Raw genomic sequence first — 17,500 nt, 5'->3', positions numbered from 1 at the left:
CCTTACACCCCCCTATCCCCAATGCATCATTATCGTCATATCTATTTGTCTTTTAAAAAGAATTAACTACATAAATATATACTTCTAAGATTCTAATAATCTTAGAAAAAGAGACTACCTAGAAAAACAAACCTGCAGCCAAATACCTTTTAGTTAAAATAGATCAATGCTAATCACTTCACGAACTGCTTCAAACAGAGTAATCTTGATGTGGGGAAAAATAAACACGATATACCTGCGAAACCTTATTTATTCACCTGTCAAAGCTATAAACGGATATATGGTATTGTAAGTGAGCAAACTGTGGAGTATATTGGATGAGTCATTGCTTAAGTGTACATACAGGATACATGCAGACATTGAGCTAGGCCAAATGGCCCTCCTGTCAGTTGTGAGCAGTTATAAGTATGAGGAATTCTCCCCAAGATACGTGAGCAAAAAAGGCTAATCAGTGAGCATATGAGCAGGGGAAAAGTAGCATGGAGCACCTCCCCATCATTTGTTTGAGGGTTCACATAATCCTAGCTTCTTGGAATAGCGCCAAAGTGTTGTCACGGAGACAGCATACATCTTGGCTGCTGAGGAGAAGCTTTCTCGGCGAGCAGCAACAGCCTGTAATGCCTGAACCATCTGTGGCGACACTTCTTTCCCTAAGGCTGCAACTAGTGACATCTGGTCCAGTGGAAGCTGGAGAGGAGGTCGGGGGCTGCTGTTGCCTGCTGTTCTCCCCCCTCCTTCACTTCCATTCCCTGGAGACGCAGCAGCCTGTGGTCGCCCAGTGCCACCTCCACCAGTGCCTCCAGTAGATGCACCTCTGCCACCAGATAGGGCTGAGCGGATAGAGGACAGGTGTGCCATGGACGGGTGAAGAGCTGGTGGATGCAGACCAGGCGGGCGATGATGAGGGTGATGTCGTGTGAGGGCCGGTAGCACCGAAGCCCACCAAGGGCTGAGCTGCTGCAGGGTCCAGTCAGGGCCTGTGGTGGAGAGCTGACCATTACTTATTCCCTGCACCACCTCATCTTGCTAGTCAGCAGGGGAGGGGTAGTGCCAAGATGTTCATGTTAGCCTTAAGCAGCATGTAAGTGCCTCCAACAAGCTGGTGGTGCCATGTGCCCTGAAGGTGGCAGCAACAGCAGCAGTAGCAGCAGCAGCCCTGTCAACAGCCCAGCAGCAGCAGTGTCAGTCAGCCCATGCCCAGTTGTGCATGCCCGGTGTAAGCCGTGGCAGTTGCTGCCGCCCCCACTGGGCCATCCAGACTGCGGCAGCCTCAGGCAGCCTTGTGAAGCCCTGAGGTGAGGTTAGCCAAGCCTGGTGGTGAGGTGAGTGACCCACATGCCAGTTTAATGCCCACCATTAGTGTCCAGTCTCTGGACCCACCCGACAGTTGTGAGACGGTCACCAGGTCACCAGTAGCAGAGCAGCAACAGCAGCAGCAGCAGCAGCAGTAGTACCACCAGCAGTACCAGGACAACAGGTGCTCCCGCCGACCAGTGGTGCCCGTACCCTGTGGTCCGCCGTCCAAGCATGCCAGCAGCAGCCTCGTGGGTGGTGGTGGTGGTGATGGTGGTAGTGGTAGTGGTGGATTGGTTGGTTGACTAGGTGGGTGGGTGCAGGAAGGTTGGTTGATTGGTTGGAAGGTTGAGTGGCAGTGATTTTTTTTTTTCACATTCCCTTGCAAACTGTCAAGGGTTTGGATTGGATCCCAAAACACCAGTGACGTATGAGTTTCGACCAATCCCGTCCCATTTCAAGTCAGCGTGTAATGACGAAACAACAGTCACATGTGCCCCAGAGGTCCACGATAGGGTCTCTGGGTGTTTTGAATATGAAGAAGTGGTGCATAAAGTTACAAGAACAGAAGCAACAAGACCAAAGTTAATGCCGAGTAGAAGCAGAGACCACACATGTTGGGCTCCAGACACCACAAAGCAGACAAGTTCAGCCCAGAGATCATTCCCATCACATACCTTCTACAAATGTGCTTCATGTCACACATAATGGATCCATTCAAAGATTCAGCAGGTAAATTAAAAATAAAGTATCCACAGGAAATTACAATGTCGCAAATTAAATTCTCAAAATGAATCCATTAGTACTGAGAACCACATCTGTATTATCATAAACATTGGTAAATGCAAAGTTCATCATCCGCTTAAAGAACGAAAGTCCAATTAATAACCCTTGCAAGCATTGTACAATTGCTCCCCTTTGGTGTTCAAATAAAAATGACCTAAGTAGCATTCTCATAATAATAATAATATAATAAAAATGATGAAAAACAAATATGAATGATCAACAGATGGATGTGTGCAGATGCACACACTTACATTGTTACAATTATACACATACAATTACACACATACACAAGCAAAAAAGTGCCTAAAACTTAATATTTATGCATGAAAGCATCTTCTTCCTTGCCATTCCAGCATAAAGTAGCACAAACGTACACACCCATTGTAAAATGGGTACACATGTGCTCCCTTTTCTGTTCTCACACATACAATATACAAGTATGCACACAACAGCACACACCAATACTAAAACAGATTCATGCACATTCATACACTCTCACAAAAGAAAAAAAGTAAATGAAAAGAGAAATGACAAAAAGATAAAAGAAAAATTACTTTGGTACAAACTAGTTTTTACCAAAAGCATCTAATGTAGCACATGCATTCAATGTATAAACAGCCACACAAAGCATTCATTACAGAAGATTGGGAAAGAAAAAAAGTAAGGATCAGACAGAGACAGAGAGGTGTGTGGGAGTGTCTGTGTGTATGTGTGAATATCTGTAGCTGAGATCACCCTAATTCTATGTTTTGCTTCATGTGTAATATAACTGAGATTCAGAGGAAGTTAGTCTTTTGGGTCATCAGATATGAAGATTTTTTTTTTTTAACCATCTAAAAGTTGATCAAAGAAGATACTCTTGCTATATTTCATACCATACCTACATAGATTCTATCCATTTTCAAATAAAATTTGACTGACTGTGAAAATGAAGTACTTTTTCCTGAATATCTATCACTTATAAATATATATCTATCTAGTTTTATATATAACAGCAAGATACATCACAATATTTGTACTGATTATTCACTACATATCCAAGAGAATAAACGAGTATCCATTTATTCTCACAAGCTTACCCTTGTCACCTGTGTGAAAATGTAAACACTAATTCAAATACACCCACATCTTAAGTGCATGCAGATGTACTGTCACCTAAAATCATACCTGCACCTGCACATACACGCAACTACACAACCACATACACATATAAACACGCATGAAATAGGATCAGTAAAAAATATATACACAATCTATGAGCTCCAAAATAAATAAATAAATAAATAAATATATAAATAAATAAATATATATCTATATATATAACATATTATATATATATATATATATATATATATATATTACTTATATATGTATATATGTATATATATATATATATATATATATATATATATATATATATATATATATATATATATATATATATATATGTAAACACACACACACACACACACACACACACACACACAAATGTATGAATAAGTTATAGACAGTCTCCCAAACATACACATACTCTTTGTACAAACATTCAGCTAAACATTCACACATCATCCCCAATTCCTTTGTTAAGAGCTAGAATGAAGTCATAAAAAAAAAAAAAAAAAAAAACTAAATAAACTGTACATACCTTGTGAATGTGATGATGTTAAGGTAGAGTCACTACTGGTGCCGGGGGTGTTGCCAGATTCATCTGCATTATCTGAGCTGACACCCTGGAGCATGAGCATAGCATCAGCAACCCGATTCTGAAAGCAAGAATCATATTCAGTATGTGGTTAATATCTTCATTTTACCCTACACTGAGGGACCATCAGTCCCTTTAAAGTGCTCTATCAGTCAGGTACATCATCAGGGATGTGATACTTCACTAGCGACTTTATGGTTCTGTGTCTATGTTAATTTTTTTTATTTTACAAAAATACTGATACCCCTTCTTACTGCCAGTTGATCATGATAATAATAATAATCATATCAGTGATAATGCTAGCAACACTGATCAAATTTCAGTGAAATTTAAAAAAATCCATAGGTACATATATCTATCAAAAATGCACTTGATATCAATCTTTTTGCTCTCCTAAAATGTATGGATACATCTTTGTCTGTGTTTTTGTAACTCTATTTATACCCACTATCTGATCTACTGTACTATTCTGTCAATAAAATTACTACAACAAGAAGCATAACCTTGTGTAATGTATCACTGCAGCTATTACTACTGTCATGAATTAACACTCAAACATCCAAATGAAGTGCAAGATGTGATATTTCTGACATGTCATCTAATTGTCACCCCTGGCTTGTAACTGCACTCTTTGCTGACAGGTGCCAAATATGTATGTTGTGGCATGACTGGACTCCTCCTCTGGATGGCATGTACACCCATGCCTGCTCCAAGTAGTATGTGCTAAACAGCTGTTCCAGGGAGTGGGGGTAAACATTTATTGGAGATTATCAAAAATATCTGAAAAGTTCTCATGGATCTGTGCACTTTGGGCAGCACTAGGTGAATTTATGGTAAAATGTTAAAAAATAAAAGCACTGTGGTAAATTTTCTTACTACCCCCCAGCCCCCAGTACACTATGCTTTGAGTGCATACATACATACAAACATCTGGTAAACAAAATTGTTTTTGCACTGTCTAGTGGCTCTCACATCTGGAGACTAACTGGCAACATCTTTGTCCATACAATCCTCGCAAGCTTGGTAACACCAGCACTCACAAACAGGAAGAGGGAGGATTTACTATGCTTGACTTATTTAACATATCTGTTCTCAAGGCTAGACACTCCTGCCTGATTAGAATTGCTTGTTAGTCTGCATCATAGCAACATTCACAAAGAGTAAGGTTACCAAGTGTCACCATAGCTGCTGTGCCATGAGCATCACACCTGCTAGGACTGACTCCCTTGCTACTCCACCTCCACCTCCTCCCCTGCTGCTGCTGTTGCCTCCTCGTGCATAAAGACCTTTCTCGCCTCTTGACCCAGTTTCTTTGCAGGAATCAATTTCAATTCAGTCAGAAGAGCAGCAAGCAGCAACTTCAATAACTACTGATGCAGGTGCTCATCTCCTTACCACACTGTCTTCTCACAAGCACTTAGAATATACTTGGCCCAAGGACAGCTATGATGCCAAGTTTATTCTTTCTGGGTAAACAGCTGCAGGCTGTGATTGCACAGCTGAAGTGTCCTAGGAAAAGCAGCAGCAGCAGCAGCACTTCAATCATCCCTACTTCCATCGAGTGGGATATTGCAGTAAATGTCATCTGCAATGGCTACCATAAATTGTTCCTGCAGTAAGCAAGTAGACCTACACTGAAGTAAATCTACTAAAGGTGCATTTTAGTATCATGACTAATGAGGGACATCCTGGCCTGCAGAAGATAAAGGATTTCTTACAGGAGATAGCTTCACTGCAGGGGCATTTGTATGACATGCCAGCTCTATATGTACAAGAAGATGGGTTCTTTCTACCAAGATGCTATGAAGAAGGCCAGGGAATAAGTGAAGAAGTACTATATCTAAGAGCTTGCTCAATATCCCAATGAGCAAGAAATCATCTGCATCAAAGGGTCCCACGATGATACTTGGATGATGAAACAGCACCGGTTGCACATTGGCTTGTGTTTTGTTCTTGATGTGAATACAAGTACAGTTACAGACATGGAATTGCTGTCAAATTACTGCATTTTAACCCATCAATGGCAGTATAAGAAATCTCTCAGTGCCAATGACTCCAGTGACTTCTGGTAACTGTCCTGCTGTTTAGCCCGGGAGTCTGCTCCAGGCTAAATGCTTTAGCAGTTGCAATGCTGTACCCAGCATGATGAGTCTATTTGTTATGACAGTTATAGGCGTGGCCCAGCAGATACGGGATATAGGCATCGCAACGTGTAAGAGTGAGTCGTACAGAAAATTCTTCTACATGTAGCAGACTCCCGGGCCAAACAGCAGGAGTCAGTGATGCCGAGAAATATCTGATACCATCATTGAGGGGTTAAACATGGTTGGCAAAGAGGCACTGAAGAAGCATGTCTGCCATGGGATCATTACAGGAATTCTGTAATGTGTGAGATGTGGGGCTGTACAAATGTGGTCCAGGTCAACAGAACTTCACATGAAGTATAAAACCATTATTGGGGATAGCAACTTCTTGCATCTACATACCTGTATTTCATGTGGAATGAGGGGTGGGGCCCTCATGATGAAGCCATCATCAAAAAAAAGAGTGCCTATATCATTGGAGCATGAGAATGGATTCAAGATTTAAGAAAGGGAAATAGTGAGATAATCTTGAAGACTGGGATGATTGCATTCTAGGCGGTGCCAACATGATGACCAATAAGATCAAAGACATCTGCCACAGTATTTTGGAAAGGCTATCCATGATAACTTAGTATAAGCAAGGCCATCTAGGTGTTGTATTACCATGTGATGTCAACAGACGAAGACCCTGGCCATTAGCTTCGTCTTTTTGGTGCTTCACTGTGGTATTTCTACAACAGAGCTAAAGCCCTCAACAAGACAACTGAGAGCAACATTTCAAAGTTGTATCTATTAAAACTAATCAGTATAGAGAGTTCACTTCACAAGCGCTCCTCTATAGATGCTTTAAAAAAGTCACCCAGAACGAAAATGATTAATTCTATTTGAAATTGTGGGCCAACATACTGAAAGGAAAGCATGCTGGTTGTCTTCTTAGTCACAGTGACTGTCCTGGACCATAAATTTGGGCAGCAAGGCAACCTGAAGACTCATAAGTTCAGGACCCTCCAAAATCATCAAAAGCAATTCACGAAACAGAGGCTAACACTGACTGTGTTGAAAAGCTGAAGAGGGAGCCAGCAAAGCAGATCAGCTTCAGCAATGACTATGACCCTTTGTTCTCTAAAAACTAGCAACAAAGAGTGAAATAGTACCTAATACCCACATTGAGTGTATATTACAATTGAAAAAGGGGACCTTGAACCAGCAAGTTTAAAATGCCATGAGAATATTGTTAATACTCCTGTTATTGAAACAAAAAGAGCAATACATGTGTGTTCACAATGCCCCAATAACCTTATTATTTATTGCTTACTATTTTTAGGTAAATAGAACACCAAAGGTAAAACACCTCAATAGCCCCAAGCAAATAAATGTGGAAAAGGAGGAGTGATTACCAGGGGCATGAATGGCAGACTCAAAGAAAATGGAATTCACCTTGAAGTATACTATTCCAGACCAAGAATCCCCCTTCCCCCATGAGTTATGAAGGATAAGAAGAGGGTCAATAAGGACAGAAAAACATAAGCCTACACAGAAAAATGAAGTTCCTAAATGCAACACTAAGGCTCATGTTGAGAGAAAAAAAATATTTTTCAAGAAATTGAGACTTTTGCCCTTTGTCTCATTCCTCCCCTAGAAATGACTTATACTTCCCTAGGGAGGTGTTCTTCCCAGGTTAATAACCACTGCCTGAACCTATCCACTGGGGTTTAGAACAGTTTTTTTTTATAGGGATGTTTAAAAATGTATCAATTATCTTTTTCATGTGTTATATAGTGAGAAGTAGAGCATGTGGTCAAATCCTGGTATATTAGCATAAATAAAAAATGTTCTCAACCCTTTACAGACAGGTCACATGTTGAGCCATCATAACAAACCACATGGTCTGCGGGGTATGGCTATATGCTTGGCGACATGCTAGGGCACGTGGAGTGGGAAGTTCTGCTACATGAAGCAGACTCCCACACCAAAGGGCTGGATGTTGCCTGAAATCATCTCAGTTTCTGAATATGTTGAAATAATATTATTCCCTCTTTAGGTACAGGCACATCATTCTGTTGTAAAGCAATACAGCAACTCCCCCCCCCCCCCCCCCCCCCAACCTCTGACTTAACCCAACAATGACAGGCATTTCATCAATGAAATCACCAGATCACTTACTGCTATAGTTATTCCCCAGAAATTAGGGTATTTTTCACTCAGAGGTACTTACTACTATTGTTCAAGCTCTTCAATGACATCTGCATACCTGTTTAGTAAAATACTTCCACCTACTCTCTGTTTACTTTTAATTTCCTATATAATTTATTTTGAATGCAAAAATGAAATTTCTACAAACATTCCGAATAGTAGCACTTATTAACCCTGTGCATCTAGGCTATGTAAACCATAAAGTAAACTAAAGGCTCCCTACATTTGAATAACTGTTTGTACCCGTGAAGTTCTGTAATTTCTGTCATTACATACATACTCCGTTCCCTGTGGCTTTATTTACAAAAGCACGATAAAATATGAATTTTCAACCTAATTTGATGGGCTCTATCCTTGCATGAGGCTACATGATGTATGACTTTTCCCCACTATTTGATGTGCCTTGAAGAATGCTGCGGAAGCCACATGAGGTCCAAAATAAAGACAACCTTGATGCCTGGGCTCTGGCCAAAATCTTGACCATCTATTACATTTTGATACCTAAGTGCAACTAGTTAAATATCAACATTAGCATAAGCATATGAAGCCATGTTATCAACCCAGTCATGCCAGGGAAACTGGGCTTAAATGATGGGTGGCAAAAACCTATAGCACACATAGTCACACCTTCTCAAAGTTCTGTGTATTAAATATCTGCACATTAGTTTGGCCCTGACTATGGTCACTGAAGAGATGCAGTCCCACAAAAGTAAACTTATTCTTTTTTGGTACATTTCTTTAAAAATTTGTGTATTCTGCAGCTAAAAGTATAAGATGTGAGCAAACAACCTACATTACTGGCTACTAGTCAATTTTAATTTCTGCTGTTAATAATAAAAAAAAAAAAAAACGGTTTGTTATGATGTCCAGAGATGTGACCCGAATCACCGGCTTGTAGTACCGGCATGACCCGTCAGAAAACAGATATATGCATTTTATTGATTAAGTATGTAGTATTAAATTATAAATCTTGCACATTCGGGCAATTTTCTCCAACACACCCACCATGACAATATCATTTCCCTTGAAGCCATTCCACTCCAGAGTCAATTATACAGGTATGGTTTGTGCTTATTTCACACTGTGAACCCCATACTGATGGCGTATACCAATTCCTGCCATAATGAACCAAGTCCAAAACCTCATTGGCAAGGATACGCACCATGTACAGTTGGCCAGCTGCAAGTAGTGTGCCATAAACAAACAGTTGCTTACTTGTTTGACTCTGGATGTGACTGTTCAGGAAATGCAACCCTTCAAAAGTTGGGTTAAAGCCTTTTTTGGGGGGGGCCACAATCACTGGAAAATCATGTATGCTACAGCCAAATGTGTCACTGTGCTTCAAATCTTTTACTCATGTACTTGAGTGGCCATTACCACTGGGTTAAGGGAATTTGCCCTCCACTATTCTTCCACTGCAAAGTGTAAAATTATATTTCATATGGTCATATCTTCCTTTCCTTCATGATCATAGATAAATAATTGGAGATTTTATTGCTTTATATGCATTTAATTATGTCTTTTCCATTCATATGTGATTGATATCTGTATTACCTTTCTTCAGTTTTGATGCTTCACTGTGCAGTATGTCCTTAACATGACACGACACAAAATAAACATTGTTGGTGTGTAAAATAATCTCTTGAAATATAAACCCAACACTGACGGGTGAAGAAAATAAATAAAAATTCTAAACTGGATATTAATGGCAATGAGCAGATTTTGGGTGCGGGAGTTCGCTGCATCAAGCCAAATGCCCAGCTCCAAGCGTTATGGTGCGTCACCGTACTCCGCAGACCAAGTGGTTTGGCCTGGCAATATTGGGCAAACTCACTCATGCTGGATGACACTTAATCACATCATGGCCCAAAGGCTGGGTGATGGTGACAAGCACCCATGACATGTGGATCTAGCCTTCGCTAAGTTGTTTGGTCCTAAAAGTAGTCATTGTGATGATACAGCCCTATAAAAGTAAGCTAAAAGTTTGATTTTGACCCATTTCCCTAACGATGATCATAGATGCTCTGGCCAAAAATGTAGAGAGCAGGGTAAATATATGTTTCCCATGCTTCTAATCTTTCACTTGAGTGGATGAATGCATGTGAAACCTTGCACATGACTCAGTAAGCTATGGGGTTATCTCACAGTGGATGGGTTACAGACCAAATTTGCAACAGTAAAGCATGAGATACAATGCTTTAAATCTGTATAAGACAGACTTTTGCTATGTTATGTATTAACATACAATAAATTATATATGTTACTAACACTCTAAAATTCCTATTCAGAAATTGATTAACAATGTTTATTGTGTGTGATCTGTTTTCTATGACCTGTTAAATGTATGCCCTGGCGGTGATGTAAGCTAACACGCTCTTGGCTCAGCAATAATAAAAATAAAACATAGAAGAGACTCTCTCTATAAACCCTACAATAAATGGGTTTATCCAAGACTTCGTGATCCCTAATTTGGCAAATGAGGAAGGGAGATAACGGAGCGCATATCTTATGACTACAGGTGAGATATGAAGTGATGTTATACTGTTTGGGAGATAGATGATGACATCCCCAACAGGCTCATATTCATTTTTAACCCAATGGCGACGGGTCACGGCTATCGCCGTCATAACAATACGCACGATGTGCGGCGTGCGGCTGTCCGCAGCGGCGCCGCGCCAAAACGCCCCGAGGCAATGATTCGGCTTGATGGACCGATATCACGCGCTCGGAGTCGGCGCGCTGCCGCCGTTCGCCAGAGCGTAGAGTTTTTTTTAATTTGCTATACCCGGCGCCATTGGGTTAAGCTAAATACAATATATTATATGCCATTCTTGGTACCAATAATACAACCTGTTTCTGTAAAAGATTACAAAACATACATGGCAATATGGATTTCCTTGATGATGGGTGAAGAAAACTAAAAAAAAACTCTGGAGATCAATCAGAATGCACTGACTTTGAGCGCGGGAGTTCGGTACATCAAGCCGAATCACCGGCTCATAGCTCTTTGGCGCGCCACTGCGGCATAAAGCTGCACGCCACAGATCGAGCAGTTTGTTTTAATGCCTCACGGCATGACTCACTGGTACAAACTGGCAGTTTCCCCTTTGCCCCTAGCACATCCAGTACTTCCAGCACAATATTAAGTGCCTAATAACTTGTATCTCTATTTTATAAATGAAATGAAGAATTGAAGGTTTCCTTTCATTTTTGCCTGTAACTAGCAGTGACACCAAAAAAATGATGTTGCTACAATTGGAGAAAGCTCCTTTTGATGAGCCAATGATGCAGGTTATGTTATTATACAGTGCCACCTGCAACTTGGTCCACTACTGCCCTTGCATATCATACCATCCTTGGTCATAAGGTTAATAATCAGAATAGATGCATGTGGAGGTTATAAAAATCTAGCCATTAAGTACATGGAAAAAGAAGAAAAGACTATATATGTATTTCTTGCTGTTTGATATTTCTATAAAAAAGCCAGGTCTGATTTCTAACATTCCATCCACTCTAGATGATCTCCCAATGAATCGATTAATCAAACTTGCCACAATGAGCACCAATAACTAACTATACTTTTCAACAAATACCAAGCCACTACAACACCGAGTCAGACCCTTCTTACCACATTTGACTCTTGTTCGCCGCCCCTCGACTGTGATCTCTCATTTTCACGATCGTCAACTGGCTCGTCCTTAACTTCATATGAGCAGGCCTTGTTGTCATTCTCCGTTTCCTCTGCAATATAGACAATCATTAACTTCCTAAAAATATTGTAAATGTATAACTGTATGTTGTGTTTTCTAATTACAGACTGTAGTTACCTGCTCATTTAACTTGCAAACCACTGGACTGACAAAAAGTTTATAAATACAAGAATTTTTCTTATTACTAGCCTGCAAACTCAGCCACTACCCACATTCAACCCACCCCACCCCCCACACAAACACACACACACACACACACACACACACACACACACACACACACGTGTGTATGTATGTATGTATGTATGTATGTATGTATGTATGTATGTATGTATGTATGTATGTATGTTTGTATGTATGCATGTATGTATGTATGCATGTTTGTTTGTATGTGTATGTATGTTTGTATATGTATGTATGTATTTATATATACACACATATAGATGTATGTATGTATGTATGTATGTATGTATGTATATAAGTACATATGTATGTATGAGTGTATATGTGTGTAGGCCATCAAAACTGGTGCTAAAACCAGCACGTCATTACTTTCAACGAATTATCAGGTACCCCTCTATATAGCCACAGAAAACATCATTTGTATTGGGGTGGACGATGTTGGTTGGGGAGGTGGAGCTTTAATTGTCCATCTGTACTTATCTCTCCCTAGTGTGTTTGAGGCACTGGTAATGAGAAGACAAAGTTGAATGATTACACTCACTGTTTTTTTTTCTATGCAACCTGCCCTCGCATTTTGGTTTGTGCACAGTTTGTGCGTCTTCTGTATGCACCATGAAAGTTAATCCAGTATCACAGTTTAAGCCAGATCTCTAATGTGCATGTGCATTGACTTTTGAGCCCAACGATTAATGAGCTAGTTAGTCCTACTAATCATGAATGAATACCTCATGACAGCATCATCAACTCCATAAAAAATATGAAGTTGAGTTGCCATTAATATTCATAATAAGCAATAACTAAGCAAATTCTGACAGTTTCATGTCAAAGATATATGTGAAAATTCAATATATATTATTATACGCTGTGGGATATGCAAACTGCAGATATAACTCTCAACACTGGAAAGAGAAATGAAAAGAAAATCCTACAGAGATTTCCAGAGTTTACAGACACAAAAAAGGCAATGTTATTTCCAGGTTGGAAAAAGCATTCCCAACTTATGCAATATATCAATTGAATAAAAGAGAAACTTTTAATGACATCACAATTAGGTTTCAAATTCAAAGTAAAAACTAAAGTGACATTAAAACCAAATGGAATTGTTGTCATGATACTTGATTGCAACACCCTGAAGAAACTACCCAACCTGTGCCCTGTGATCACACTCGAGAAAGAGCTCTCGCAGAAAACTCCCGCAAATAAAATTGAATATATGAGGATCTCTTTTTTGTTTGACACCTTCATTTCAGTTGTCCATAATATTTATAAGTTATTTGAAGCCATTATATAATTTATTTGTACTGACACATATATATCGGCATGATATAATACTAGCTTATATGTGCATGCATATATATATATATATATATATATATATATATATATATATATATATATATCTTTTCCTGTGTAACAAACAAATTTACTGATAATCATACTGACTTGTGCACCTGGCAGTGTGTCTTGCATCTTCTGTGCAAGTACTGTGGATTTGGAATAACTTTAATCCGGAATTAACTTTTATGACGTGTACAGAAGATACCTAATACCTTAAGGACTAGAGCTCTCGAAGGAGAAAATTGCAGCTATTGCATTCCATTCCCAATTTCTTTAGGGAAAAGTAATAAGGATAATGACCATGACCAGTTTCACTTAGAACAGTCCAGTGCTTGACTAGGAAGATCAAAGATGTTTGAGTTAAGAAAAAATGACTTACAGGGCTTTCAAGTTCATCTCATGCCAAATAGAAAGAATATAAACGAAAAGAATCCACTATTGCTGAGGGAGATCAGTGCTTATTTGATCTAACACCTCCTCAAGGACAACCTCTCTTATGAACACAGCCAGCTGCGATGAAAACCATTGCTCAGCAAGATACAAAGACAGACATTTACATTTTGTAAAAAATGTTTGGGACCTGAAGAGATGGGAGCATGTGTTGTGGACTGACAAGGCAACCTTTATAGTGACTGGAAACAAAAGAGGGAAGGTGTGATGAGGCCAGGCAAGGATCCAGTATATTCCAAGCACTTGCAAGTCATGGTCAAACACCTGAGTCAGTGATGGTATGGGGTGCCTTCTGGGACTATGGGACAGGGAAGCTTGTTGTCCCGTCCAGGAATGTGATAGTGAATGAGAACTGCTACTTAGAGCTCCTTGCTGAACACTTTGAGGATTGCTTTCGCTACAGCTAGTCCAATGTGTTCCAACTGAATGGTGTACTGACCCACAGTTCAAAATTAATAAAGGACTGGCTCAAATGAAACTTCATCAAAGACTGGCTGGGAAATTCCCCACATAATAAACCTATCAATAACATCTGGGGGGGGCTCATGAAGAAGCACCTCAGGGGGAGAGACATCTTAACTGTGCCTAAGCTCATGGAGCACCTTTACAACATATAAGGCAATATTAGCCCAGTCTTCTTCTACAGCTTGCAGAATCTGTCCCAAAATGCCTGGCAAGTTTTGTGAAGCACAAGGTACTCCCAGCATAGAACTTTTTATGTTGGGTGAACAAGCCTTATCAATTCTCTCAATTCTGATGGCGCTGACTTTATATGTGTGTGCGTGTGCGTGCGTGTGTGTGTGTGTACAAATTATGTATATGTATATGTATGTAAATATGTGTGTATAATATGTATATATGTATATATGTATATATGTATGTAAGTATGTGTGTATAATATGTATATATGTATATATGTATATATGTATGTAAGTATGTGTGTATAATATGTATATATGTATATATGTATATGTATGTAAGTATGTGTGTATAATATGTATATAAGTATATATGTATATATATATATATATATATATATACATATATATATATATTTATATATATATATACATATATATATATATATATATATATATATATATATATATATATGTATATATATATATATATATATATATATATATATATATATATGTATATATATATATATATATATATATATATATATATATATATATATATATATATACACACACACACACATATATATACACATATATATACACACACATATGTGTATGTATATATATATATTTATATATATATATATATATATATATATATATATATATATATATATATATATATATATATATATATATATATATATATATGTGTGTGTGTGTGTGTGTGTGTAAAAGGGAGCTTCAATATGTTTGTGGAAAAAACACCCAAAATCCCTAACTAAAAATCACATTCTTGTACCATTTTATTACATAAGTCGGTTCAGAAGAGGAAGAAACAAAATTTGAGATGAGCCCCGTAGTGGCAGGCCATCAATGTCAATTTGAGGAAAACATTGATGCTGTTTACGACATGATTGAAAAGGATAGATGAATAACCACTGAACCAGTAGCAGACACACTCAATATCTCTGTGGGTTCTGCACACACAACTCTGGTGGAGAGTTTGGGGCTAAGCAAACTTTCCACTCAATGGGTCCTGAGGCTGTTGCGCCCAGACTAGCAGCAAACAAAGGTTGATCTTTCATTGGGAATTTTGAACAAGTGAGGTGAGGACTCTGAAGCTTTTCTAGAGAGAATTGTGACAAGGGATGAAACATGGTCTACCAGTACAATCCTGATGACAAAATTCAATCAAAGCAGTGGCTGCCCTGGGGTGGAAGTGGATCAGTCAGAGAAAATCTGAATGTTCAAGAGGAATAGTCATGGCCACTGTCTTCTGGGATGCAGAAGGGATTTTGATGATTAACTTCCTGGAGAGCAAGAAAACAACTAGATCTGCTTATTACGAATGCACTTTCAGAAAACTGTCCAAGAAATCTTGGAAAAAATGCACTGGAAAGCTGCATCAATGTGTTCTCTTCCACCATAACAATGCGTCCACTCACGGCGATTGGCAGACGAGTTGTGCTACGCAAATTTCTATGGGAAATCATCTGACATCTGCCTTACAGCTCCGATATAGCCCCATTTGAGTTCTTTTCATTTCCAAACTTAAAAAAATAATTGAAAGGTACCAATTTTCCATCAGTTGAAGATGTAAAAAGAGCAGCTCTGACATGGTCCAGGTCACATGACCCTCAGTTTTATTCATTACGGACTTAAAGGCTCATATGAATGTCTGCAAAAGTGTATTGACCTTAATAGAGCATACATTGAAAAATAAATATAACTGAAACCATTTTTTCATACTGTCCTTTTTCCATGAACTTTTTGAAGCTCCATTGAATATGTATGTATGTATGTATGTATGTATGTATGTATGTATGTATGTATGTATGTATGTATATATATATATATGTATATATATGTGTGTATATATATATATATATATATATATATATATATATATATATATATATATATATATATATATAATTTTTTTTTTTTTTTTTAAAGAGAGAGAGAGAGAGAGAGAGAGAGAGAGAGAGAGAGAGGGAGAGAGAGAGAGAGAGAGAGAGAGAGAGAGTTAGAGAGAGAGAGAGAGAGAGAGAGAGAGAGAGAGAGAGAGAGAGAGAGAGAGAGAGAGAGAGAGAGAGAGAGAGAGAGAGAGAGAGAGAGAGAGAGAGAGAGAGAGAGAGGGGGGGGGGAGGGGAAAGAACTTGTTTCCTTGTTTTTCATCCTTCCAAAAACTTCTACCTTCACTCTATGGACCAGTAAGTGACAATGCAGTTCTTGCGAATATAGGGGTCCTTACCCCAATTCTTTTAGTAAATTGTTTCAAAAGCTCCACAAGTTGAACTCAAAATCACTGACCAGCAAACATTTTCATGATTTATTTATGCATGTCGTGTTCAAATAATGGCAAATGTTGAGAACTCATGATCTGTTCTGCATACTTCTCCTCATATTAGTAAGAAGGAGGAGGATTTTTGTTAGTGTTAAGAAAACATTAGGAAGTATAACATGTATTCCTATTTTGATCATGCTTACCATGAACACTTTCTGAGCTGTCATGGGAAGGTGTGATTTTGCGGCGTTTGGTTGAGGGTGGTGTTCCGGGTTCTGCTTCCTCTTCGCCTTCAAGGCTCGAGGACTGTTCTCGCGAGTCAGTAAGTGATGATCTCTGTCGTGTTACCTGTAAAAAGCAAACAATTCAGCATTATGCAAAATACAGTATCTGTAAATGGATTACAATCAAGCATAAAGTTCCTTATCAAAGCATTGTACACATACTGATGAACAATTAGAACTACTTTGTTGTTTCTGCAAAAATATACAGGTTTAGCAATATTAATATAAGTTTGGACCACTACCTGACCAACTATGGCATCATTAGTGTCCTATACTGTACATCCCCCAAATCAGATTTACAATGGCTGATATTGTAATACCATAAATTAAAGATATTTTACCCCCGCAGGATATGCATTTTTTGTCTTTATTATCCTAAGCTTCAGAAACTTACTACACCAATTCCTTGCTTATTGGACTGCTAAGGGTCACCCTGTATTACAAATCAAATGCCTGCTTAACCACGGGACATTTAATTTTTTTGCAGATATTTTCACTCTTGTATGTGTTTGGGAATATTCTAATGCAAGATAATTGTAATAC

General features: G+C 38.7%; 1 protein-coding gene across 6 annotated transcripts in view; it reads right to left on the bottom strand.

Moving 5' to 3' along the window:
- Positions 1 to 17,500, bottom strand: part of LOC125035363 (protein bric-a-brac 2-like) — a 57,038-nt gene that overhangs the window by 21,330 nt on the left and 18,208 nt on the right. For 5 of the 6 annotated variants that reach the window (XM_047627700.1, XM_047627705.1, XM_047627701.1 and 2 more), the window contains exons 5-7: positions 16,877 to 17,021; positions 11,687 to 11,799; positions 3,725 to 3,842 (exon numbers count right to left, since the gene is read on the bottom strand). In XM_047627700.1, the coding sequence (XP_047483656.1) occupies positions 3,725 to 3,842; positions 11,687 to 11,799; positions 16,877 to 17,021 (376 nt within the window). The remainder of the gene's footprint in view (positions 1 to 3,724; positions 3,843 to 11,686; positions 11,800 to 16,876; positions 17,022 to 17,500) is intronic. The other variant, XM_047627704.1, reaches the window with a different exon arrangement.

The sequence above is a fragment of the Penaeus chinensis genome, chromosome 19 (genome assembly GCF_019202785.1).
Source record: "Penaeus chinensis breed Huanghai No. 1 chromosome 19, ASM1920278v2, whole genome shotgun sequence".
Classification (NCBI taxonomy): Eukaryota; Metazoa; Arthropoda; class Malacostraca; order Decapoda; family Penaeidae; genus Penaeus; species Penaeus chinensis.
The sequence above is the reverse complement of the archived record's forward strand: the minus strand, read 5'-3'. Positions and strand labels throughout refer to the sequence as shown.